The sequence below is a fragment of the Aythya ferina genome (assembly GCF_964211825.1).
Source record: "Aythya ferina genome assembly, chromosome: 27".
Classification (NCBI taxonomy): domain Eukaryota; kingdom Metazoa; phylum Chordata; class Aves; order Anseriformes; family Anatidae; genus Aythya; species Aythya ferina.
Genome location: NC_140310.1, coordinates 2,565,687 through 2,593,021, shown reverse-complemented (window position 1 = coordinate 2,593,021; position 27,335 = coordinate 2,565,687). Strand labels below are relative to the sequence as shown.

Genomic DNA, 27,335 nt, shown 5'->3' with positions numbered 1-27,335 from the left:
GCAACGGTTTGCAGAGAGAAACAAAGGCTAAGCAAGCAAACCAACTGCGATGGAAAGCCTGTTAGCTGGGTGGACTTTCTATGAATTGGGGAAGACAAATAACCACCTGGAAAGGTGAGGAGAGGCTGTTTTCGTTGTATTTCTTTTGTTCAGCTGGAGTTGAAACTCCTCTTGGAATCTGAATTGCATTCTGGAGGGCAGAGTTGGAGTTGTATCAGAAACAAATATAAAATCACTCAGCATTGATCTGTGTGTTAGACACTCACCTCAGCTCCGTGAATAGGTTTTATGAGAGATGGATGGACTCAGGGAGAGGGCACTGAAATATCATTAAGCTTCAGATAGCTGTGTGTGTGGATTGTTTGTTTTTCCACATTTCCCAAATGTTTCTAGTAAATCACTTAGTTCTTATAGGAACTCCTATAGTATTTATTTTTTCTTGTCCTATGTATTAAACCAATGCGTCTTCAGAATCTGTGCTTGGTTCCTCATGCTCATAATTTCAGTTTCCAGGAGAGACTGAAATAAAATAAATTTGTTTAAAGGATGGGGATGGCTTCAAGGATTACATATTGGGAATTAATGAAATAAAGATTGCATGGAGTGAATGTGTACTGGCTAGAATTTGTTGTTTATCTGGATTCCAAAGACCGTTGATAAACTGCTAGACGTCAAGAGGCAAAATGGAGGAAAGACTCCTCAGGCATGAAGGTATCTTGAGAAGCACTTGAGATCCTTATCCTGGAAGGCACTGAGTGTATTCAGGTCTCACAGGCTTTTCATCTCTCTCACGTTCCTGTAGTAGCACCAGGACTGACAGTGTAGACAGAGTAAGATGAAGTAGTTTTGGGAAGAAGTGAAGAGTTTTAATGTTTGCAATTGAAACTGCTGAGGAGATTTTGCTCAGCAATGACGATAGAAAATGAAAACTTCTGCAAGCCATCCAAACTATAGTGTTTTCTGTAGGAGCTAAGAATTAAAAGTGATCTTGGATAACTGTCCTAGTTTGTGGCTTGACTCAGCACAAATCACACTTGGGGGAAGACCAAAAAGTTCATAGTACTGTACTTCTGCTTAAATCTTCAGAGAGCCCAAACTGTGAATTATGACTGTTTTACAGCACTGTCTTCTCTGAGGAAAAAAAAATAAATTGGGCTGAACTGGCTTAATAAATAAGCCTTTTCAAAGAGAAAATGTGTAAGTTCTTCTGAGATGGGAACTGCCAACACATGCAATTTGATTTGTGTGGTCTTGTTTGCCTAAAGCTCCATCATCTCTTCTATATCTTCTTATTAACAATATAATAGAAAAGACAATACATTCTTACAGGAAATCTTGTGCATGCGTACATGTATGATTTTTTCCCCTCTCCTGAGAATAGCAATAATTATATGGTGAGGAACATTTGCTGAATGCGCATAACAATGTATTACAAATGTCATGAATGACAGTGAAGCAATAACATTTGAAATGAGCATTTCAAACATGTTGGGAACTTCTGAATAAAACAGAAAATGTAAAGGCAATATTTGGGAACTCAAAGATAGGTGGAAGAAGGAAACACCAGTCAAAGCTTCTTAAATAGCCTTTTTGAGCTTAATGGGCAACCACCAATGTTTGTATAGAGCTGCCCAGATGTGGCTAATCACTTGATTCGGACTTAAGCTGACAGTATGGAGACCCAAGTAAGGATAAATTCTGTCCTGCAGGGTGACCTTCATATTCTTTCACCGGATTAAACTGCAGAAACTTGATTATCTGTTTTTTTTTTTTTTTTTTTTTTTTTTTTTTTTTTTTTTTTTTTTTCCAGGAAACTAACTCATGTTGTTGTTAAATGAAAAAAAAAATTGCATTAATGCCTTTGCTAGAAAAGTCAAAACACATAAAACTGCTTATATGCAGTCTGCATATTGTATGTCAGTTATGTCTTTATGGATGGCAAGGTCATTAAACATTGTCTCTTGGCTTGAAGTAGAAAAGTAGAGTGGAAGATGCTATAGACCTAAAAAACATCACACACACACCAAAAAAAAAAAAAAAAAAAGCACATCTGACAAACTAGACAAACTACAGAAATACAATCAGGCTCGCTTATCCCTTTGAGGAAAAATGGGTTTATTAAATCATAGATTAAAGATACTGGACCGCTCAATTTTATCTCTCAGGCAAGATCAAATTTAGCTTCTAGAGAGCTGGACATGCGGAGGATTCTGTAAGTTTTCTTTGCAAATATGCTGCTAATATGTAATTTGAAGAACATGTCCTCAGTTACATTCCTTTTCAAATGTTTTATCAGTCATGAAGATTATGGAAGAATGCTGAGCTGTCTTGTTGCATTTCATTTTTCCTCTGGAAGAAACATAAGTTTTTTGAAGGCCAGTAATAGCCACATGTCCAGTTCCAGAAACCTAAAACAGTTTCTGAACACTGGAACCTTCCTGGCTTTGTTGAAGATTCTGCATCAAGTGTATAATTTTCCTGTTTTTAAAATCTCTTAGTATCTGGCTTGTATAACAGAGTTTACAAAGGACACCTGTAATCTTGAAACCCCTAAAACTTTTCAGGGGACAAGCAAAGACACTGCTGTTACAGGAGATTGTTGGGAAGAGGAAACTACAGTGCTGCTTATAGACCACAAGAACCTGGGAAATTTGGTACAAATTGCACAAATCAAAAAATATTGCCCAGTATTGCTATCTCAACAGTTTAGAAATGAACATTTCCAATGTAATTTAGTTCTTTTATCAAGATTATGAGGAGCATTTTACCCTATTGAGTATTTCATTGAGTGGTTGAAGACTCATAGAATCATTAAGGTCGGAAAAGACCTGCAAGATCATCTGGTCCAACTGTCCCCCTACCACCAATGTTACCCACTAAACCATGTACTTAAACACCACATTCAGCCTTTCCTTAAACACCCCCAGGGATGGTGACTCCACCACCTCCCAGGGCAACCCATTCTCATGCCTAACCAGGCAAAAGCTCATGGCAATAACTCATGTATGACTTTAGGAGGCTTGCTATGTAAATGCAGCAGACGTATTTATAGAAGCATTTGCTTTCCTCATTGCGTTGGCAAAGTGCATTGCAACTGCTGAAGAACTCTGAAGTGGGAAAAATCATTATTTCCATGTTATAGATGCATAGCTGAGATGGGAGTAAATTAGTGGCCTGTTAGGACATAAAAGATAACGTTAGATAATGAACTTCTGTTTAAAGTCACTGAAATTTCTTCTCTACCTCTCATAATGCCCTTCGAATTACTGCTTAAAACTATGACTCTAGAATGGAAGCTTTCTCCCTTAGCTCCTTAATGTGAGAAGAGAGTGAATGCTTGTTCTCCTTTTGCACGGCGTGTGGAATTATCCTTCTTTTCTAATGCTACTCAGGATGCTCTGGATTCCTTTAAATGAAGAGTGCTCTGGAACAGAGAGCAGAATGAAGCATAATGGCCTCTCAGGTAGAAATGAAACAAAGAGAAATGAAGTATAAATAGAAATACTGTTTCTTAAATAAAGGGCTAAATATCTCCAGCAGGCTGTCTTTAGTATAATGTTCCAATTTAGTTTCTTGTTTATCTTGTATAAATAAAAGCATGTTCTCCCCTTTGACCATGCTGCATTATAGAAAGTACTGTCAGCTACTGCAATCAGATATGTGTAAAAGAGCTGTTCTTAATTTTCTGTTGATTATTCAGATGACTGAACCTGTTGTTTGTAATTTCATATTTGGATTCCTACAAAACAGCAATAATTTGGGTTAGATGTTTGCCTGTTCATGTGAGGGTAAATGCCTTGACATGGGGAAATTAGGCACATGAAGGATTTTGTTTAGAGTTTCATGTTTTGCCCTACTTGTGTTTCTGAAAGCTAATATTGAATTGTAGGGTGGATTTTTGCTATTAGGACTGATTTCTTGCTTTTATATACTGAAGTAAACAGTCTGGGGCACTGAACACTTTTTTTTTTTTTTTTTTTTTTAATCATTGTATTTTTGTTCTTTGAAGATGGGCTTGCTGGCTGCTATTCATTTCAGTTTGTGTTTCTTTTACTTGCTGCAATGTCTAGTCTGTAGAGACTGGAAGACTGATTACTACTGCAGCATAAATTCAAAATAGTAAAATAGCACTACTGCGTTGAACAGTTGTTAGTACCAAAGTATCTTTCACATAAAGTCCATTGCAAAAATGGTCCCACACATCCCAGAACATTAGGCTGCTGATGTTTGAGATAGCAGTGCTGTGGGATAGGTGGATGGGGTGAATCAGGGTCTGCATGGTAAATCATATTTTGGGGTCTTTTTGGGATTGAGATCTTGAATTGTAAGCCCTTTGCTGTGCAGGTTATCTCTGTCTACATGCATAAATGAATCATTGTAGACAGATCTTAGCTGGGACTTGCGTGTGCTTCTTGAAATGAATATTCACAACCTTTTGACCGTGCTTTTGCTAGGTATGTTTATGCAGCACCTCATGTTGCTGCTGCTTTAACTGATTGTTAAAAGAGGAATATTGAGAGCCTGAAAAACTAGAACTCCTTGCATGCATTTGATTGATGGTCCTCTTATTGAGTGCTGTGCTGGTATGTTGTGCATGCAACATGCAGAACATTGCACACATTTTCAGATTGAATGACTCTTCTCAGTGAAGAAAATCCATATCCTCTGCTCTAAACAATGTAGACCAAAAGTCAAATAAACAGTAAAAAATGGAGTAACCAGGGATTAGCAGACAGTGCATTATGTTGATTACCCACATTGTCTTCGGCTTAATAAATTCCATTTTGCTTTAAGTCAGTTCAATTGTGTGTGAAAATAGAGAAGGTGGAAAATGAGACTGAACAAGAGGGTTAAATGTCAATGTGCTATTTCAGAAGCAATTTAAAAAAAAAAAAAAAAACACTTGAGGAAAGGGGAAAAAATGAGTTTTTGAAGTATAAAATAAAATACGTAATTTTGTTTTAACGTGGAAAGCTAAAATAGTCTGTCCGATCCTCATCATTAAACCCATATGAAAGCAGTTGATGAAATGCTTTTTAATGCAGCATGTGGCATTTGCATTACTGCAACATTGACATTTGTTATTAAATAATCACTAAAAGGAGCAAACAGGAAGTAACAGTAATTCTAAGTCCTAGTTTTTGCCTGCCATTCACTAATGCCAGATCAAGACCCCTGAGACTTGCTAGGATTCAATACATGTTCTGGCAGGTCCTCTTGCAACATAAGGACCTTTAATTTCTTGTCGTGGGTGAGTCTGTATTGAACAGGTGTGTCTTGATTCATATGAATAGCCTCGCATCCAGGAATTTTAAAAGAGCTGTTTGGAATGCTCGTTAACTGATTAATACGAGCTCTTATTTATTTGCTTTGGTATACTTTGGTAACTATGAGGTTTGTAATGGACTGAAAAAAAATAAACGGAAAATGCACAGAATATCTTCCTGGGATTGCCTGATTAGGCTGGGGTGGAAGAAGAATCAAGTAAAAAGTAAAAGAAGAAATATGCAAGAGAATTTTGCAACATAGCTGAGTTGTTTATTTTGCAGCCTGTTACTCATTTTTGTCTTTATTGAAGTTAGAAATTGATTCCCAGAGCATCCAAAATTCCAGTTGGAGCCAATAAGAGGCAGAAGTGCTCAGAAACCTTGGGAAAGTGGGCTGGTATATAAGGAAATACTGTCAACTAGTGATTAAAGAAAAATACCATGCTATCAGGACTCCTACCTGCTGTTTGGATGCACTTGAAAATCTCAGTATCCCATCTCTCTAGGGAAGGCAGTGAGATCAGGTGAGTGACCTCTCAGTTTTGAAAAAGCAAAAGTCTAAAACTGGAAGATGTGTACACCACCAGGAGAACTCTACAGAGGCAGTTGAAGCAAACAAACTCAGCCCTGTTTCAGGAAACACAGGGAGGATGCCTCTGGTGTATCTGTATTTAAATATGATGAGAAATATGAAGTAAAAATTTGGTAGTTTTGTATCTCCTGGAGTATGAAATCCAGGCACAGGGTAAATAATGTGCTTGTCAGTCTGCTTGGTTAATGGAGGAGAGAAATTTATTTCATAAACATATTCACTAGTAGGCGGCCTAAAAGCAGTTTATGGTGGTTCAGTAGTGGTTTTGTTCATTGCAGATGATCACTTCTGATGTCAGTGGTTAGCTAACTCCTAGTCATACCTTTTGTTTCTATCAATTAGTGTTATTTTCTGCTCGTCTTGGCAGCAAACAAGCTGGGATGAAGGATGGAATAGAAGCACTGAATCCCAGAAAGCTTGAACATGTTGCACTTGAGGAGAAAGAAAAGCTGTGTTTCTCCTTTCCACAATATCCCTTTCTTTGAAGGCAAATGTGCAGCTCCAGATGCTTGTGGATTCCTATGGCTGTTCGTATACCTGCTGTCAACTAAGATCCTGTCCTGTAGGGCAGGTAGAAGTGGAGGATGGCAGGACAAAGGCAACAGAGCATTGTATATAGTTTAGAGCTATTAACAGTGACTCTTCCCAAATTTTGAAGGTTTCCATTCAATGGTTGTGGCATAGCTAAACCTGTCTGCTGTAAACTGTTTCATTCATTCAAGGAACGAATTTCCATGCGGTGCCCTCCGGCTAACACAGTGCAGCAGCCTTAAAACAAAATGACACAGAGGTATTGGTCCCTGGGTTTTGCTTTCTGGGTTGACTCTCATCACCACGGTGGTATTGGTGTGCATCGCTCTCTGTTGTCAGAGGTGACACTTGTGTGGTTTAGGAAAAAGATTGATTTCCTATCTGTAAGGTAGAAACAGGTACAGAAAGACTAAGAGACTTTTTTATGCACTTGAGTATCTAATTCTTAGTAACGTCAGTTTTTATGCAGCAGGAGTATCTTTGAGTGAAGTTTGTTCCAGTTCCCTGATGGCATGAGAAGCTGGATTTCCATCTCTCGTGTCACATACCGTACTGCTATTTTCTCCTCTGACATTCACTCAGAGGTCTGTCCTTGCATTCAAATCTCTTCTGACGTTCAGATTGTATATGGCAGATGCTCTGTCTGCCTTTGGGTTTCTGGCTTTCCATGCTAGCTGTATTCATTGACCCCCCATCAATAAATAGTCTGTGCTCAGCCACAGACAGGGACCTGCAAATGACTGGTATGAACTGGGGATGCCTCCGTGCTGAGTCTTCATGTACTGCACATGAGATTTTTCATGTGAATAGTCAGATTTTTCATATGAATCCAAAGATCTAAATAGTGGACTATTTCAACACTCCTCTCACATTGCTCAGCATGCTTTTATGATGACCAAGAGCACATGGAAATTTTTAGGGGGAAGGCTCCAAGAGCCTGAGGAGCACAGCAGTGTTAGGATCTATGGCTTGTGCAAGTTAGGATCCATGGTTGAACAAGGGGAATAACATAAAGGGCAGCTGGCTGCAAAACAGTTAGCATTCTGCATGGCACACTGTTAACAGCTCACTGTTAGATCTGCTATTATAATTCTCTGTTAATTACATATTGTTGATTATATAACTACTTAGCAGTTCCCCCTCTTTTAATGAGCACAGCTATTTTCTGTCCAGCTTCAACAGGGAAAATTTCACATCTCTAATTTAAAAGTAATACACTCAAAGAAAACTCCAGAGGGCTCCTGGGCTTGTGCTGTTTGATATATTTTAATGCTCATGGTGCCTACAGGCTTCTTTCAGCCTAAAGAGCACTTACGGTCATTCCCCTTATCATATTAAATGATTTTTTTAACTAATAAACTTTATTAACAGAGCTAAAAACCTGACAAAACCCTCATCTCATTGTGAAGAAAACCATTTTATCTAGGTAGACTGACACAAGAGGTCATGTAACTCTGTTAATTTGGATCAATGCACCGAAATCACTTTTTTTTCTTTTTTCTGACCAAGCACTTTTTACGAAGTGGGACAGCAGGTACTTTTCCTCTGAAAAGCGTGTGATACAAGCATGTGTTTGCTTATAGAAAGGTAGCTGTGAGCTCCCATAATTATCAGTGTTGGCTGAGAGAAGCCAATGTGCTGGAGCATAAAAGGAAAATCAAGGCATAGGCAAGCAGCAGCCTATGGACAGAGGATTTCAGGTCACTGCTTGCCCCACAGATTCGTAGCAGACAGGCTGCATCAGTGACAGTAACATCTTAAAGCATGTGCTGAGAACCTCCTCCAGTTTTGCACGCTGCAGCAGCAGAACAAAAGTTTTGGACATGGACAGTTTTTTTTCTTTGGAAAACATGTTTTTGTCTGAATTTGTTCCCCAGGAAGGTGTAGGCTTAGAGAAAGTTTTAGGTGGAAGACTTGTCAAAACAAATCACTTCAACTTCCCAGCGTGGTTTTCACGAAGTCAAATTCATTTCACTAAGTTGTTCATAACTTTTAATTTCTCAGATATATGATAATGCACTGGCATGTTTTGACACTGACTGTGGCCTGAACAGCATGCATAAGAATGTTCATTTAAAAAAAAATAAATAAAAAATGTTGTTCTACAAGCAGGTTTGAAAGTATGATGGGGAAGGAAACTGTGACTGAACCAGATCTACCGTAGCGTCAGGAAGGCTGTAGCAGGAGTTGAGTTTTATTTCCCAGCTCTTGTACCTGAACTGGAGGCACGTCGTTTATGCTCGGTGTTCTCCATTTTCCTAACATGATCTGGGACTTTCTCAGTCTTTTAGCGTGATCCTGCTGACAATATTTTAAAGGTTCAGTAAATGATAAATGTGTGAGCAAATGATTAAACATTCTGTGGAGCTGCAAGCTGATTATAACCACCTAAAATAACTGCAGTTGATGTGCTTTTAAAGCACTACTCTTATCTGTAACAGCCATTAATTATTTATTAATCCCCTGTGTACTCTTTATAGGTGTGACCTTACTATAAATTGAGACAGTTTGATCTGCTGTTGAGGGCAAAGACTGCGTTCCTAGAAAGATGATGATTTATCTGGAAGTTGCTCTTCATCTTTGCCTTTTTTTAAATGCTGCACAGATAAATACATCTCTTTAGCTAGAGTGTCCTTTTGTTACCCTAGTATGCTTGATTGTAAACATACATCAAGTTGTTTCCCTCAGGGGGCCCTGTTCAGATGCATCTTGAGTCACATTATGGTAATAACGTTCATTTTTTGCATTAATAATTACAATGAATGCCTCTTGTTCAGCAAAGTATTATATTGCTCTGATGTTTTCCTTGCTATTACAAACTGCTGTGCTGTTGCTGTGTATTTTATGCTGACAGTGCAGGTCACACATTCTCTATGTATTCTCTTTTTCCACATTACTTGTGCCTCTGGATTATATTGGGTAAAACAAAATTAGGGTTAGCTAATCCATTCAGCCTAGATCTGGCGGATGAGGACAAACTGAGCATTGACATTGACTGCCATGCTGCTCTGGTGATTTGTTCTAATGTGATCAGGCAGAGACACCCACAGTCATGTCTGTTATACTGTAGTTTGTATTTTTTTAATCTTGTATGTTGTTCCCATTTAATAATAATATGTATATATGTATTTTTAAATCAGAAGTGATCAGAAAGTTGTTTTTTTCCCCCCTTTTTTTTTTTTTAATGTCATTCAGTGTCTGGCCTTTGCTTTCTTTTACCCTGTGCCATTCTTTTTCTCTCCCACACAGCTTCAGTATCTGTGCTAGGTATATTAACTCAGAGGAAACTGTGGCTAGTCAAAATTTAAGTTTTGTCTTTCACTTCTCTTTGCTGAATTAACCAGTTAGAATAGGGGTGCTTCTGTTTCATTTTCACGCTGTGTAGGAAAGCACCAGAACAATCAGCATGAAGTTAAAGATGGTTGAAAACAAGCTCTAGAAGAGACTTCCATGCCCTTAACCTTTACAACCTCTCTAGATAGGAGTGGGAAAAAAGACAGACTATCCACTTCTGCAAAAGAGGAAATAAACTCAGGTGGTGTCTTGCCTTATGATCGGATGGAGTTTGTTTCAGTGCTATGAAATTAAAGACATTTTTGGTTTTCTAATCCAATGCCTTTAGCAGAGTTTACTCTTGAATTCTAATTTGAATTCATCTAGGGCTCTGCTAGTGCATAACCAATAAGAGGGGAACAAACTTTTGCCTCCGTATTGTAGAGGAAACTGAACTACAATAATCTCATAGGGTTTTTAGCATCCTTTTTATTTTTTACTGGTACATCCATTCACCCAGGGTCCAGAACTATGGCAGCAAAGGCAGATGTGAGGAATGCACACAACAAAACTTCATGGGGTTGTTTTTTTTTTTTTTTTTTAATATATACTGGCAGAGTAAATCAGTTAGGTTGGTTCAAGTGTTTAAGGTATTGCTGACTACTAACACTAGCTTCTAGGTGGTGTAGTTGAAACTGTATTTGTGTGTGAGTGTGTTTGACAGAGTGAGCTGAAGGAGCCAGTAAAAGGTCAAAAAAATCCCTCTAGTGACACTTCAGCATCCTCTTCCCAGGAGGAAACCAATCTAGTATAATAGGGAAAAGCCCTGTAGCAGTGAAGTGGATAGATAGCAGCATTTACAGAACCTGCTTGCTAGATTTCCTGGGCAGAAAACACATACTCTGTGACTGGTGATAATCTTCTAGCCTGGTTAGCCTAGATGCAGAGATGGATGTGGCAGTGCTGGAGTACTGGGAACTACTGTTTAGCATTCACATAGACCAACTTTCAGTTTGTTGGTCAACTTGAGAGCCAGTCCAACAAAAAGAAATTAAAGACAGCTTTTCTTTCTCCCGAACAAGGCTAGGGTGTAGAATTGCTGAGAATCTTCTTTCCCCTGTGAACAGCAGAAGGGATGGGATGGCCACAGATGAAACCCTGTGCTAGCTTAGAAAGCCAGAGGCTTTGTTAAAAGCCATGACCCCTTACGTTCTGAAGACTGTTATAGAAAGAAAAGATCCTTTGGATCTTTTTGTCCATTCTCCAACCCTTTGTCTTTCCCTCTTTCCTTTAAAGCAGCAATTTTTCTTTGTGCTCCCCCCTCCTTTCTCAGTTCTGCTTAGCAAAGACTCTCCAAGGAGCCAGTGCAGACTTGAACTTGGCACAAACAGCCAGGATGACGGCTTGAGCTCAGTGTCTATACAAATGTCTAGGATAAACTACTATATTAATATTTTAAATGATTTCCTAATAGAGTGTGAGCTATGGCAGGGATCCAGGGAACAAAGTTTTCCTGGTGAAAACTGCTGTCTCTTTTTAATATGCAGCTATAAACAGTTTATTTTTAAAACATATGGAGAAAGAGCAATGTTTTTGTTAATGGAAAATCCCAACACCCTGCTTTTGGCCTCACACCAATTTTGTTTCTACTTCTGTGGAATTACACCAACTTTTCTTGGGAGTAACTCTGGGGAATGTAGCCCTGTCACTGTACAGCTCTAATACTGTAAATCAGTGTGGGAAGATCATCATTAGGGAGAGCTGGAGAACTTCACCGCAGTGAACTCTCACATCAAAGAGGTTTTATGGGGCTTTACAAAATGGGCTGTGGTTGCATTACCCTAACAGCCTATCCAGTGTGAGACTCCTGTGTTACCTCAAAACAGATTTCCAGCCTTCTCACTGTCCTCCAGCACTGTACAACGGGGATATAAGTGAGAGCTGGCCAGCATCTGAAAAAGAGGTTTAAAGTGTTTTGCAAAAATGTCTTTCCATCCATGTTTTTCATAGGAATGAACTGATTTCAACTTAAGAAAAGGAGAAGAAAAATTTCTGAATTAAAAATCCTAAGGAGGACCTTTTTACAGCAGTGCAGTGCATCGCTTCAAAATGACTGTTAGAGGTTTGTGTTTGTCTGAATTTTGGAATTTAATGCAGTACACCAGCTGACATGATACAATTTACATTTTTTCCCGTGAAAGATGCATTCTTTTTTCCTTTGTTTCAAGTCACAGTGAGGTTATATTTTCTCTAGAACAGTAGCGCAAAATATGAAGGCTGTGGGTGGTCTATGTTTTATATTTGTATATACATAATCCTAAAACTGGTGTTAAAAAAAAAATCATTCCGTGCTTTAAAGGTGAGGCTAGAAGATGATTTATTTAGTCCACCTCCCCCTGCTCAAAGCAGTGTCAATTGAAGCAGCTTGTTCAGGGCCACGTCCCATTGGATTTTGAATGTCTCCAAGGATGGAGACTCCATAATCTCTCTAAGGAAACTGTTTTAGTGTGTGACACCCTCACAGCAATAAATAAGTAAATAAGCTTTTTCTGATATTTAAATAGAATTTCCTGTATTTCAGTTTTTGCCTGTTGCCTCTTGACCTGTCACTGCATAGCTCAGAGAAGAGCCTGGCTGCATCTCCCAGAGCCCTTCCCATCACATATTCATTTATCAGCCTCTGCTTGTAAGCACTTCTCTTCTGCAGAGGATTTTTTTTCTGCAGAGGATTTCTGTTTCTAGGGTAGGATATAATTCTATAACAACAACAACAACAACAAAAAAAGCCAAACCCTGAAGAACTGCCTTCTTTTCTAATATTCATGTGGAGCGTGGAGAGCAGGGAATGCTGACACTAAGTGTGTTTGAAGCCCAGTGACAGCTACCTTAAGGTCTGACTCAAGAGCTGTTTAACTTGGCAAAGTCTTTGATTTGACTCTGGCTTCTGAAAGCACTGAAAAAATGTGTACTGTTTTGTACATGTAACTAGATGAGTCAATTCATAATACTATGTGGTGAGCTAGTCCTGGAAGCCAGTCGTATCGTGTCCTAAACATTAGTGTTTCTCATCCATTCAATTTATCAAAGGCAATTACCCTGCCAGTATATCTCTTTGGGACCCAAAGTGCACATAAAGTGGACTTCTGATTTTTAACAGGAGGCGAGTGCTGTGGTATCTTTTAGTGGTGTCTTTTAGTCCATCGTGACACACATTTTATCAGAGGAAAATATTTGGAGTCTACCTTTAACACAAGCAGATTCCTGACATATGGTAAAGGGTTATTTTTTATTATTTACAAAATTAATGGAAAGGAAACAGCAAATGTCTTTGATTAGAATTAATGGTTCATTAGCCTGAGCTGCCATTGCCTGCTAGCACTGTGGATCTGGATGGTGAAGCTGATGAATGACTCTGGTTAGAAGAAGAGTAGTGGGGATGGGGATTCACACAGAAATATAAAGTATGTAATAAAGAATACCTTCTTGATAGCTTTGGTTTCAGAGTTTTCACTGTGTCAGCACAAAGAATGGGACCCAGGAGGTCCACCAGCTGTACTGACATGGAGCAGGGTAGGTGATAAACCTGAAATCACACCTATATTGACGCATTTTTTCATGACCAACCAAAAACTTAGGCTGTTTTAACCAGGGTTTAGATTTGGGTGTTATTCCCACCTGGGAAAGGCAGGGTATGTGTGTGTGAAACACCACAAGAATTTCAGGGACATTAGTGAGAAAATGAACTCTTCTAGACAAACAGATCAGTTTGCATCCTCAGAGCACTCTGTTGTGTCAGAGACAGCTGTTGCCTTTTATGCCTGATGTGAGTGTGGGTAGAGAGTTAACATAACATTTATATCAGGGCCCCACAACAATGCAAACGTAATAATTTTCTCACAAATACATATTCTTGGTGTTAACAGCAAAGAAGCCAAGCAAAAAGTAATCCATCATGTTCTGTAAAATTGCCTATATAGTCAGAAAAAAAACACACAACACACCCCTCTCTGTGCTGCTTTTCTTATTTCTATTTTATTGTTTCTATTTAATGAACTGGCAAATAAATTACATAAAACTGTTTTATAAGCCAGTTACTTATTAATTCCATATTTCTGCAACAGGTCCTTAGATTAATGAATCAAGGAGAAGGAAAAGTCTGGTAATGTAATTACACAATTACCATTGCTGTAGCATTTATTTTAAGGTCATGACATAGCTAATGGAAGTTTTATTTATTTATTTAAAGCAAGTGATCTTAATATTTGAAAATTTACTTTAATTGGTGAGTTTTGGTATTTCCTCCCATTTCTTTTTGTTTCTTCTGTTTTTAGTGAAAATATTAAAAAGGGATTGTTGACAGGACCGAAACAGCTACCTTCTTTATGCAGATCCAACGGTGGTTGCAAGCTACAAACTGTCTCCTGCTCTAAAAATGATTTTGTTTAGTGTTGAGTCAGGGGGAAAAAAAAAAAAAAAAGGAAATGTTTCTGAATGAATACTAGGCACTAAATACCACACACCTCTAGTAAGGAGAATTTTGTGCCAAGTCCAATTTCTGCTGTTTGCAATTGCCATCATTTAGGTGTAACCTGAGGTTAAAAAAAAATAATTAAAAAAATCCAGCTCAGCCAAGAAATTAGCAGTTTCATGCCCTTTGTAGGGAGTACTCATTACCAGAAGATAGAGACATGCTGTATTGCTTATATTTTTCAGAATCTGCCTAAAGAAAGTGTTATTTTGGTAAAACAAAACCGTGTCTTTGAGAAACAATTCATTGTGGAAGAGGAATTCAATTCATTGAATTCAGAAACAATTCATTGTGGAAGATTTTTACTGCTGTAGTTACCTGCAAGAAGGTGGACAATTAATAGCAACATTTTTGCATTTGTATCGCTAAATATTTTTCCCAGGATACTGATGGAAGTTTTGGCAAACACAGGAATAGCCATTTAGTTCTACAACCAGTGGTCCTCTCCACAGGCTGCAGGTATCTGCGTGGTCATTGAGACCTATTTCAGGATGAAGTACTTTAGTTGAGGGGGTCAGCACCTTTTTAATTTTTCAAGCATGCAAGATGCTCATCTTTATCCTACTCTTTTTATATCGATATGTTCAACCAAGAAGGGGAGAGTTGTGTTTTTTTAAGGTTTTATATATATTTATTATGTATATACATGCACACACACATATTCTTATGTTATATATAAAGGTAACACGTTATTCAGTTCATTCATACCTGTTTGAAGCTTTCCTAATGAAACAAATTCTTAGAAACAAATTCTTAAAATGGGGTTTTAGCCATAGTTTCATGCTGGAAAAAAAAAGTATACACAAAGAAAGGAACCATGTCCCATTAATCTTGGGACTGTAGGATATATTATTACTATTAATTCCAGCAATTAGGAGGAAAACATAACAAATGAGTCTTAATAAGCTTTTCAGATAGGATTTTCTTATAGTCTACAGGGTCATTTGTATCTATTTATTTTTATTTTTTCACCAAATGAAATTAACATTCACTGCACACTCTGATGTGACCTTTATTTGTTCACTGGCAGATACAACACACAGCTTAATATCCAAGTATCTTTTTAAATCCTTTTTTTTCCTCTTTACTTGTCAGGACTGATACATAGGGGAAAGTACTTGCTTTTTTTTTTAGGATGCAGAAAGACTTGCACTGTCTCTGTACATTTCTCCCTTATTTATCTTGTAAGTGGAGGTATCGATGGTAAAAGGGAAAAAGATCCTTCTTTTGGGAATTGTATTCTAGGAAAACATGGACATTTCTCTTACCGTTCAACCCACATGAAATATTTTGGCTTTCATGATTTCATGTCTATTTACTTCAGCGATCGAAAAGTAAGGACAGCCTTTTCAAAGTCATCTTTGCTATGAGGACTTTGAATTTAATTGTACAGAATTTGTTTCAGTGGTTAAGAACTTTTCTGAGTTCCAAGCTAGGTATTTTTTTCACATGCATTTGTGCAGGCTACAGTAGATGATTAAATACTGCAGCAGAGTTTTTCTACATACTACTCCTTACTGAAGTCAGTAGTTATTTTGACAGCATCTGCAATTATATTTGTAGTTTGTTTATTTACATAACATACAGCCCAAGCATGTAACTGGGACTTGCAAAACAACTGTATTTTTACTCCTGTAACGTCATAAGCCTTGAATTAGAGGACAGAGAAGTAAAATCATTCCCTAAACCTCTGCAGCAGTGAGAATTTCAACAATAAACTAACTCTGCAAGTTTACTGGAACTATCAATCACCTGAAATAAAGTACTTTTCCCGTCTTATGTAGTTAAATTAGATGAACCCTCATTATCTTTATATATTGTTCAAATTTTTGATGTTTTCCAGTCTTTGGCATGTAAAGTTAGCTCTTAGGCCACGGTATTTACTTTTAATATAGAAAGATGCACGATGTTTTTATTTTAGTCTTGCAAGGAACAAATCTTCTGCAATAAGGTCTTGATAATACTTTAAATTAGGGGGTCTTTACCAAATCAGTCTATCTAAAAAAAAGAAAAAAGAAAAAAAGGTATAATTCAAAAAAGATTTTTTGATGTCATAGGCTAATAAAAAATAAAATCATTTTTAAATGTGAGGAATCTTGTACATAATTTCTTATAAGGCAGAAGGTGGGTAGTAAACCTATAATCTTCCACCAATTTATTCACATAATAGCATTCAACAAAATATTGTATTAAGTGAGTAGCTGATACAGCTTCCAGTAATTTAAACTTTTATATGTAGTTACCGCTTAGACAAACTACTTTCTAGTCATTATTAGTGCAAAACATGAAGTAAATTTTTCTTCAGCTCTCTTATTCTCTGCTTCTGCTTTATGGGTGAAGCCAGGAATTTATTTTATTGAAAAACTTCAACGTTCACTGAAATGTGTGAATTCTTTTTCCAACTTTTTCTTTGTGAAGAACAGCCTTCAGATTTTAAGAAAATAACTTCTGGATGCTAAGAACCTACTTTTTCAAAGACCTTGCATTCACATAAAGAAAGGCAAATGTTGAAACACAGTGAAATGATGGCTTACGACTTTTTTTTTTTTCATGTTGCTTCAAGATAACGTGGTTATTTTTGAAAACCTATACATTTTGTAATTCAGATATCTGTTTATAAGAAACGGTGGGCAAGTTTTTTTTTGTTTTGTTAAGGAGTGTAAGAAGTGTTTGGAGTGTGCACTTAGTCACGTGGTCTGAATTTTTGGGTAGAGTCAGCCAGAAGCTGGACTGGATGATCCTTCCAACTTGGGATGTTCTGTGATTCTATTATTGGCCATGTAATCTGCCTTCTTAAGAGTCTAGAGCTGTTCTGTAAGTATTTGCTTTCCTGTAGGATGCCTCTCTGTAGCAAATGCTTGAAGAAAATAATAGCAAAGGATAGAAAAGAAGCCACTCAGATATCCACTATAAATTGCATTTATGAATGCATTTTCCATCCCATTCTACAGGCTGTACTTCATAATGCTTTCAAACAGATGGTTAGTATCGGGGCACTGGAATATGCTACTCTCTTTAAAACGGTCACTTAAAGGCATGCTTAAGACTGCTGTAATCTGTGCTAGCATTCAGAGTTTTCAAGATGTCTAATGTTAAATACCTTCTTAGTCATGTTCCTCCACCAGTTATGAAGGGACATAGGCTCCTGTTCAGCAGCTTTCTGCTTCATAGACATGGATAAAGCAGCTCTGCTCACGTGCAGGTGGGCTCTATGCAGCAGTGACCGTGCCATGTAGGCTCGGGAGTTAATGCCACTGGGAACTAAGGTGAGGAACATAGTTTTTTAGTCTGCCCACTAAATTTATATTTCACTTTAAGGTCCTTGTTTCTGGGTAAAATTCTCCCAAGACTGAAAAACACTAGATTTAGGAATAAATTATTTTCTTTTAAAAGTGGTGGGAAATTTAATTTTAGAAGAAGGGGAGAGGGTTTTTTTGGTTTGGTTTGGTTGGTTTGTTTATTTGTTTTGTCAGTTACTTAGATGGAGCAACATTGTGTATTTATTTATTTCCCTTTGTCTATTGTGGACAGTTCTACCACAATTATTTGGATGGGGGAGCAGAGAAGACATTTCTGTGTTGCTTAATTACAGCTCTGTAGGAAGTGAGGAGGACTGTGATATGCTCAGGAAGTGGACAGACAGAGGCATTTCAAGTGAAAAGCTTATTCCGTTTGTTGTGGGGTTGAATTTATCATACATAAACATGAATTTATTCTGTTAGCTTTACCTGGCACTACTATGAACTTCGGAGTAGCTCCAAATACAGCTTTACCAAAGAATAATAGTGTGCTCTGCTGCATGTTATTCAGTTTAGGATGCATCGCAGTTGGTGGATGAGATATGCTGTGGAGCTTTAAAGAAGCAGGTTTAGGATGTATCACAGTTGGTAGATGAGATATGCCGTGGAGCTTTAACGAAGTTCTTGCAAGTTGTTCATGGCTTATGATCATAGGCTTCTACTTAGTAACACGTTGCAGTATTTATGGACAGGAACAGAGCATGCAGAACCATGTTGTTGGCTTCCTTCTAGCTCCTTATCTTAACACACAAAGAAACAACCATCCTTCGTTAATTGATATTGAAATTTAATCTAAGTCAATTTGTTTGGAATTTAAGATTAAATTAATTTAAATAACTTTTGACAGAATAATCTTTTGAAAGGCTTTCCCCTGTAAGTTCCCTACCAAAGTAAATCATTTTCATTGAATTATTTACTAGACAATTTCATAGGGAGAGTTTCAAAAGCCCTCCAGGCAATAATAAAATGATCTTCACTGTTACAGTCACAATTTGTTCTGGATAATTGGCTGCTTTTTCCCACTGGGGAATAATATAGTTTTCTGTGCTAGATAGGTGCCTCTTCGTGACAAGAGGACAAAGTTGTGCCATTCTTATGGACCAAGTCCATATCTGAGTTTTCACTAAACAAAAACCCTATACTGTAAACCTGCTATTTGGATTTGCAGTGCACTACAGGAACAGACTTTACTGTACTTTTCTTTGTTTTAATTATTTAATATCCCAGATGGGTAACTATCCTATAAAGAAACATCCCTTAACAGGCCATTTTTTTGTCGCATATAGGTGTATAAAGGTAGGTGGTATGTTTGCAAATGGTTGTTTACAAAGCTAAATGGAAAATAGGTTTCTTCCTGTGGAAGTTTTTTGTTTTGTTTTGTTTTAAAGTGGATTCCATCCATAATTCTGTTATCAGTGCTTCAGGGGAGCAGTGAGGTCATGCTTAGGAAAAAGGGAAGAGCAAACTTTGGATATTTTTTCTTTGACTCTGAATAATGCCCTTATATTTTGTACGAACATACATGGTAAAAGCAGATGAAAGTTGATACATCAAAGAATTCCTCATGCCTTAAACTATTTTTTAATTACATTTTAATTGTTCTAACTGAAAAGCTTGCTTACAGAGCTCCTCCTGAAAACCAGAAATAAAACTCTTGATAGTACCTGGCATTCCCTTGCACATTGACATGCACTGCTGTGCAAGGCTGTACCAGGGGTAGAAATCCCTTTCCATACAATGAGAAAATGTGCATTAGACCTGTTTGTCTTTAAACTTCAGTGGTAACCCATGAAATTATACACTCAGTTCCTTTCTAAGTGTTTATATATAAACACAGAAATATATATCATATATGTTCCCCATACAAACATATATGTTGAGCATGTATATATATACATTTATGTATATTTAGTTCAAATTGTTCTTTCTATTTATTTATTTATTTAGGAACTTGAAAACAAGCATAATGTTAGAAAGCAAAGAATGAAAGGAAAAGAAAATGATCAGAGTGTGCTTTTCTTCATTACCTTTGTATGCTGTGGTGAGTGACATAATTCTTTTGTTCTTGTAGAACTTATTTAGAAAAGCTTTTATTCTTTTCAGAACTGTTCATGATACATGCAGTAATATTAACTTAGCCTGTTGTTCCTGACAGTCACAGTGTTTGATAAAAGATCATAATGCAGAAAAATGAATAAAGTACCTGTTCTATGATAGCTCATGAAAACTTCTCTGAAAGATGACTGATTCAGTGTAGTATTTCCAAAGATTCTGGGAACTGGGTACCTAATTCTCCTAAATTCCTCGTGTATCTAGTGTAAGTGTAGTGGGTTTATGTGGTGTACCATGGTGGGGCAGGTTTCCACACCACAGCCTATTGAGGAGACCACGGTGGAGCAGGTGGAACTGCCCTGAAGGAGGCTGTGGCCTGTAGAGAATCCCCACTGGAGAAGATTCCAGGCTGGACCATGCAGGACCACCTTCTGCTCTCTTTCTCCCTTCTTGTGCTTTGCCTTTCTCAGGTGATTGGGGTGGGTACCAGGTGGGGCCTAATAGTATATGAGCCGCAGGTGTCCCATCAGAGAGCTCTTGCTGCCTGAGCTGCTTTTTAGGGTAAGTGTTTTGTTTTTCCTTCCATCAGTTGCAGGGTTTAGGTGGTTCAGGGTCTATGGGTTGATGTGTTTCCAAATTGAGAGAGGTAAACACATCTTTTTGAGGTAACAACTAGTAGGATCTTTTAAAATAAAGCAATCTATATAGTAGTAGGTGCCTTTATTGCATGCAGCTCTTCTTCAGGTGAGTAATTCTTATAGCATGTTTACAGATCGGATGACAATGTTACTTTGTGTGTTTGCTTTGTGGTTCTAGGTCCCTTATGATTTTTGCAGAATTATAGGGCTTACTGTGAATGTGACCTTATGTCTTCACCTGTATGTCAAATATTATCAAAGTTACAACCTTGGCGGTAAAACTATGGAGCAGGGTTTAGGGGAAATGTATCATCCAAGTTCCAATGTGTAAAGTGTTTAAAAGAAACAAAGAAGCATGATTCAGGAGGTGCCTTGCTGTCTCGGACTGCTTGTTCTCCAGCCGTTAAGACATGGAAGTTGCTGGGCGTTTTCTGTTGCTGGGCAAAGTTGTTGACCAGTGAATAGTTAGTGGAAAAGTACTGCTGTAGAGCGAATGGTTTAAGAAGTGAGCCTGTCCTCAGTAAAAGGAGAGCTGAAGTTATGTCATCAATGAAGTAGTAGCAGTTACTGATTGTGAAAGAACCCTGGTGTGCTCATTACACCACAAATGGTGCCTGAACAGGGACATGAAGAACACTGCACCACAGTCATTTCCAGCCTGAGCACCCATATAGCAAACCCTGCTTGTATAGTGAGCTTGTAAATTCATATTTTTTTTTTAAAGTCATTTTCAGGTTTGTAAGGCCACTCCTCTGGGCTCGTGGTTTCTCCTGAGGTTTACTTTTATCTGAAAATTTTACTGGGACCTTCATTACTGATTAGGTGCTGAAGGTAGAAAAGTAGAAAGCCAAGCAGTGCTGGGCCCTGAGTGTCTCCCCCAGACCTCTTTTCAGCACCATTTTCTGCCAGCCTTCTTTAAGCTTCTGCCCCCAAAACCACCCAACCATATGCTCCTTGCAAATACTGATTTAGAGAGACAATTTTTCTCCTTCCCAATGGATCATTGCATTTTCTCCTTCCCAGTGGATCATTGCAATACTAGGAACAAGCTCACCAGGTGGACTATGAAGGCTGACAGCCCCTGGTAGGGATGGAGCCTGCCAGGGATGTAGGGGTAGGGATGGAGCCTATTTCAGCCCAGCTGAACACTTCCAACAGAGCAGGCTTCCCCTCGTGGGAAGCTTCACTTTCTCCTGCTAGCTAACAGAGCACATGCCAAGCACAACTTGATTTTTCTGTTGTTTTGCAACCACTTCTAATCCCGAATACTTGAAAATGTGGCCTTGGAAGCGTTGAGGAAAAAAAAAAAAAAAAGCTCTACATGTACATAAATACTTTTTTTCTTATTTAAAAATGTAATTATACAGCCACAGCGGGACAGAATTTACAGTATAATTATGCAAACAGAAGTCAGCGAGGCCAGCGTCTGCTCTTCAGTCGAGACAGGCAACATCTCAGCCTGCAATAACCCTATTAGCAGAGGCTGATGAATAATACAAGTTTCCTATATTTGCTTTAGGGTGCAATTCACCCATCTGCAGAGGGTCAGCACAAGAGCTATGTTCTAGTGAAGTCTTATTTAATACCTATAAATAAGGCATAAGTGATGCATGGCCTTGCACTGTTCCTTTACATGGGGGTTGAAGTACAGCCTTATGAAATCTTTGTCTCAGCATGTGCCTTCTCCTTGTAATCCTATTCAATACCAAGTGGATAAAACTCGATTGCCTTTCCCTCTGTTTCCCTCTCACTGTACTTCCAGACAGTTCGTACTTGGGTGCTGGCAGCCAACTTTGTGCACTAAAAAAAAACCACCATAAATCTACATATATTTTGAGTTGAGCTATTACAGCATTACAATCAATATTTGATAAATGTGTCTTACAGGAAAAAATACCTGTCCCCCAATACCCATTTCACTGCTTCCTCCTGTACCAGAAAACACAGAAAGGAATCAGGGGGAAAATATAAGGACGTTTTCTGGCTATTGATGTTGATTTACAGTCTTGATTGGTTTTCCTCTTTCATTTAGTCACTAAAGAAGAAAAGGAGGATGGCAAACGGGAAAATTATGAAAGAAAGGGGAAAGCCTAGATAACAAGGATAAAATTATAACTAAAAGACAAGGAGGAGGTTTAAAAACTGGCCCTCTTAGGTTTTCTCTCAGTTTTCTACTCTTACAATGCAAAAAAACCTCAACAGAGAGAAATTGCTACCTCCATCAGAAGACAACCTCCTGACAAAATATTTGCTGTCAATCAGGCTCGTAAGGAACTACCTCTTGCATGGGAGGTGAAATGTAGGCTGTGCAGGTTTGGTGAGGATGCACTGGTCACGCAGACTGCTGCTCGGCAGAGCGAGTTGTCCCGAAAATGGCTAAATTTAAGGTGACCAGCCCTCCAACCCTTTTGATTTAATAGAGTCTGTCTTAGCAGTTCTTCTTAACGTATTTTCGTTCCTGCAATTTGCCACCAGATGGCATGCACATACCACGCCAGCTGGGAGGGAAGCCGGTGGGTCAGCAGAGGACAGCCCTGGACCGAAAAAATGGGTAAAAAAACAAAAACCCTTTGGCTACCTCACCAAAGGGAGGAGGTGATGCTGGGGTTACGCCTCTGCTACTGGAGTAGGAGGCTCTAAGGTTGCTTTTGTTCATACCAAGTGACCACACGTCTCTCCAGAATGTATTTCCTTTGATTAAGAGGGAGGTTTTCATTCATGTTGGTAATTGGAGTGGCCATCAGCCTGGACGTGCCAAAGAAGCTGCGGCTTCCTTCTAAGCTGCTGTGTCAGAGCAAGTGGTGCTACTGCCCCTGCGGAAAGAGGGGGGCTACGAGAGGCTGTGACTGGCCAAAATTCAGAAAAAATCTGAAAGATTTCTTTCAGGAAGATGATATCTATAAGAAGCTACGCAGCCCAAAGCCTGTGCTGGTTTATGGTTTGAATTTATTTATGCCTGATGCTGTGCTGAGTTTCTCAGCAAGGGAGGATGCTGTGAATGAGACCTAGGCACGAGGGAGGGTGAGGACAGTGTCAAAACTCTGCTGCTGCCTTTCTGTCCCCGGCTCCCTGGTCTGGAAGTTCTCAAGTGACACAGAAAGGTGACAGCAGAGGGAGAAATGGGACTGGCGTGCTACAGGCAGTATTCTCTGCTGAGCAGCAAGAAAAGGTCAAGATATCCAGCAATTACCATCGTAGCACGGGCTCACTTCTGCCTACTGGAAATGCTCTCTTCCAGGGTCCTGTCATATGCTAAATGCAATCTTTCATGTTTTTTGAGCTATTTAATTACTTATCTTAGTATCATTTGTGTTGATTACATTTTTTGTTTTGCTGAGAGAGCCGGAGAGTGCCTCACACCACGAGCAAAAAATGCTGTGTGATTGGCAGCGCTTCTCAGCACGGCTTCTGATCCCCCCCTCCTGGTGCTGAAAATGCTAATGATGTCCTGAAACAATGCAGGGCTCTTTCGGAAGGAGCTGATATCTCCCTGGTGCATGCCAGGTACTGATGGAGGGAACTGACACTCACTCCTGGTGTTTCTAGCTGGACCACAGGGTCATTTTTCCTTTATTCCAGCGCTGGGGAAAGCTCAGCCCTGCCCTAGCCTCGAGAGGCCATGAAAAGCCTTTTTTTTCTGGGAGGATTTTCCTAAAGCAGTAACAAACCTCCCCTAACAGCAAATTAAGGCAGGAGCTTCTGCACCTGTTGTCAGCTTTGCCATACGGGGCGTTGTGTTGAGCTGTGTCCTCCCGCTGCCTTCTCCCTCCTGGCGCAGCTCTGCTTGCTCCCCAGGCTGCCTCCATCCTCCTAATCGTGGTGACCCTGAGCAGAACAACGACCTCCCATGGCTTTCTGACAACATGCTGCTTAATACCTTTTTGCATTTAATAAATTAATACTTTTTTGTAGTGCACAAGCATCACAACATTGGCTTATTCCATTGGCTTCACCCCCGATCTCTTTCTGTGCTAACGCTACACAGCCAGCTCTTTCATTTAGTATTTCTGCGCCCACCTGTCTTTATTCTCTTGGCCATTTTTCCATGGCACGGGCTCTTTTTGAATTGCCAGTGTGTCCTGCAAGAGCTCTGAGATTCCCCTCCTCCTGATGGCAACACCTGCAGCTGGATGGGTGCTTAGATCCACCCTGTTTGGGAGACCCAAACACCACTCAGCTCTGCTCCCACCCCAAACTTGCTGCTGGACTCATCCAAGGAGCCCAAGGGCAGGTGGCAAAAGAGGTCAGAGCTGGCTACGGTGCTCGGAGCAGCATCCTGCTCCCAGCTGCAGCACCTCCTGGGGACCTTTCTGTGTCACTGCGGGTGTCACCTGGTGGGAGAGGAGGTGCTGTGTGATGGGAGACGTCCTGCCCCAGTCTGGCTAGGGAAGGACAGGAGCACAGAGGGATGTATGTGCTCCCTGCTGCAAACTCCCCTTAAAAACAATTTGCTTGAGTCATTTCTCCCTCCAAACCCCCCCAGCCCCAACCTGCAAGCCTGGGTTTTATGTACTGTGGTAAATGTTATGCCTTGAAAAGACCCACACATGAATAAAAAATCAGGCTGTCACTCTGCCGAGCTCCTTTTAAAGAGAAATTGCTTAAAGCAGCAAGAAAGATGTCTAATCTTGGGAACCTGGGAGTCAGTGTTTGCGAACGTCTGTGCAAGGGGGGGAGGCGGGGGGTCACCGCAGTTGATGCTCATGAATAATGAATCTGACATTGTAGCTATGCAAATGTAACCTAACAAGCTCCAAACTAAATAAAAATCCTGTTTGTTACGTCGGTTTTTCACCAGCCTCTTTTCCCAGCACTTGCTTGGATTTCTGGCACAGCGCGTGGGTATCTGAAGAGGTGGAAGTGGGCGAGCGACAGAGTTTTGGGTGCCCTTACGAATCCTGGAGCTCTCAGCCATTTGTGCATCCTATAAATACGAGACAAGATGAACACAGCACAGGGATCTGGTCCTAGGCAAGATTTCCTGGACTTTTCCAGGAAGAAATAGGCAGCACCAGGAAACTTTCCGTGTCATGGAGCTGTTCTAGAGCAAACTATTTCAGGCTCGACCTTCTCCTAACCATCTGGTGACAGCCCCCAAGGGAGATGGAGGATTGGTGGCTTCTCTGATTGTTGCTTAACCCCTCTTCATTCTTCAGCTTGCTCATCTCATGCACAGCACCAAGGCTCACTATGGTCCTGAGCTGATGGGTGCTTGGTGTGTGAAGCACGTGGAATAGAGGGGAAAAAGTGTTATCGGTGTGATAAGGCCACTCGAAGGTACTTAGCGCCTGTGACATATTATAATGCAACACTCCATGTCTTCCAGCCATTTTATAAACCTGGATTGACTGGATGCAATTCAAAACCAATGAAAAAAAAACACAAAAACATGCTGAATTCAAGAGCGGGACTGACCCGGGGGTGCTGCGCAGCCCCTTTCCAATCACTAGACCTTTCTCCTTGCCTTCAACAACCTCACAAATGGATTGCCCAAAGGAATACAAAGCCAAAAGCTGCAGACCTTATTTCTCTACCGAGGTAACCTTTACAGCTCCGATGAACAATATTTTACACGGCTATTGCTTGAACAGAAGTCACTGCATTGTTTTTTATACCTCTGTCTCTTGTCAGGAAGAAGCTAGAGTAAATTCTCCTTGGACAGCTTGGTTGAAATCCTGACCCGCGTGCTGATCATTGCTGTGTTTTCTCAACTCAGAGCATGGGCAAGGATGCGCGTCAGGTTATTGATGAGTCCAGATCAGCTTTCACCTGTCTTTTTTTTTCTTTTTTTTTCTTTTTTTTTCTTTTTTTTTCTTTTTTTTTTTTTTTTTGTCAGCATTGTATGTCTGGTTTTAGTTGTGCTGTGCCTGTTTGAACCAGTAACACAACCTGACAGCAAGGCGTTCCTATCTGAACAGCTGGGTCTAGGTCCATCTGCTTCTCCGCAGAGAGAAAACCAAGCCTGCATGGTCCTTTTGTGATGACCAGCAGCTCTGGCCAAGTGTAGTGCAGCAGAGGCCAGGAGTAGATGTGTGCTGGATTCAGTAAACCCAAATGGGACCAAGTGCTGCACTCCCACTTCTGTCCCCACTGCTCAGACCAGGGGCTCCCTGGACCTCACCCATGTTAAGGTTGGTGCAACCTTAACTGAATCATTTCTTTTACAGGGAGCATGTAGCTGGGAAATTACCAACTCCCTGATTATTTTTTTTTTTCTTGCTGTGCCTCTTGTTGACAGGTGCCCTACGGGCAACGGGAACAACTCGATCTGCATCCCAGTGTCAGATAGCTCTCGTGATGAATGGCCGCCAAGGAGCCAGTCTTCTGATGAAGCACAACCATCTTCCTACTCTTCACCTGCTAGAAATTATGCCAAGCAATTACTGAAATTGAGTGTGAAATAGCGCCGGTGACAGCCTGATGCAGGCACCAAAGGGAAGACGGATCCGTGCTGCTTTCTGCCCTTCTCCTCTCCTGGGCTTCCCCCTTGGCCAGCTCTGCCTCCAGCCCACACCTTGCCAAGGGTTGCAAAAGGTGCTGAGCTGGGAGATTGCCTCCAAACCTCTTCCCCTTGCATGGTAAATTGTTGGTCGTTCCCCAGTGCTGGCTGCAGTTCTTTGTGGAGGAGCACAAATCACTGGAGGAAGGTTTATGCTTTCTGAAAGTTGACTCCTGGGGCCTCAAGGAAGCCTGTCTGCTTCAGCCTCGCTGCCTTTTGGACCTTCCTTAGCATCTCTGCACTTCTCAGCACAGGGACGTAGAGGCATGAGGGCAGGATAGAGGAATCCGTGTCCTGTCATGACACTGACCAAAGCTGAACTATGAAAAAAATTAAGAACAGAAGCAGCAATCCCCCAAAAGTGGGCATAAAGGGCAGTTGCTTCTCATCGTCACTGGTAAATGAAGAGGAGGATGGAATTTAAAGAAAAAGAAAAGGTTAGGAGGCTGCCGAGGCCAGAGGTGCAGGGAGCTGCTTACCAGAGGGTTGCAGAGCCCTCGCCTCCTTCTGCAGAGGGGTTTGCTGCCGGGCTGTCCCACAGGATGGTGACAGCTTCAAGCCCCCTTTCTAAGCAACATCTGTTTTCTTCATGCTCTGTACAATAGGGTGAGTTTTGGGTAAGCAAAAAACGTCAGCTGTATCATCGTAACCTTGCT

General features: G+C 40.0%; 1 protein-coding gene across 3 annotated transcripts in view; it reads left to right on the top strand.

Moving 5' to 3' along the window:
* The window catches only part of LOC311424347 (uncharacterized protein), a 252,395-nt gene extending 226,439 nt beyond the window's left edge, over positions 1 to 25,956 (top strand). For all 3 annotated transcript variants that reach the window (XM_084499419.1, XM_084499420.1, XM_084499421.1), the window contains 2 exons: positions 19,438 to 19,531; positions 24,979 to 25,956. In XM_084499419.1, coding sequence (XP_084355545.1) covers positions 19,438 to 19,531; positions 24,979 to 25,151 — 267 coding nt within the window. In that variant the 3' untranslated portion in view covers positions 25,152 to 25,956. The remainder of the gene's footprint in view (positions 1 to 19,437; positions 19,532 to 24,978) is intronic.
* Positions 25,957 to 27,335: the final 1,379 nt, after the last annotated feature.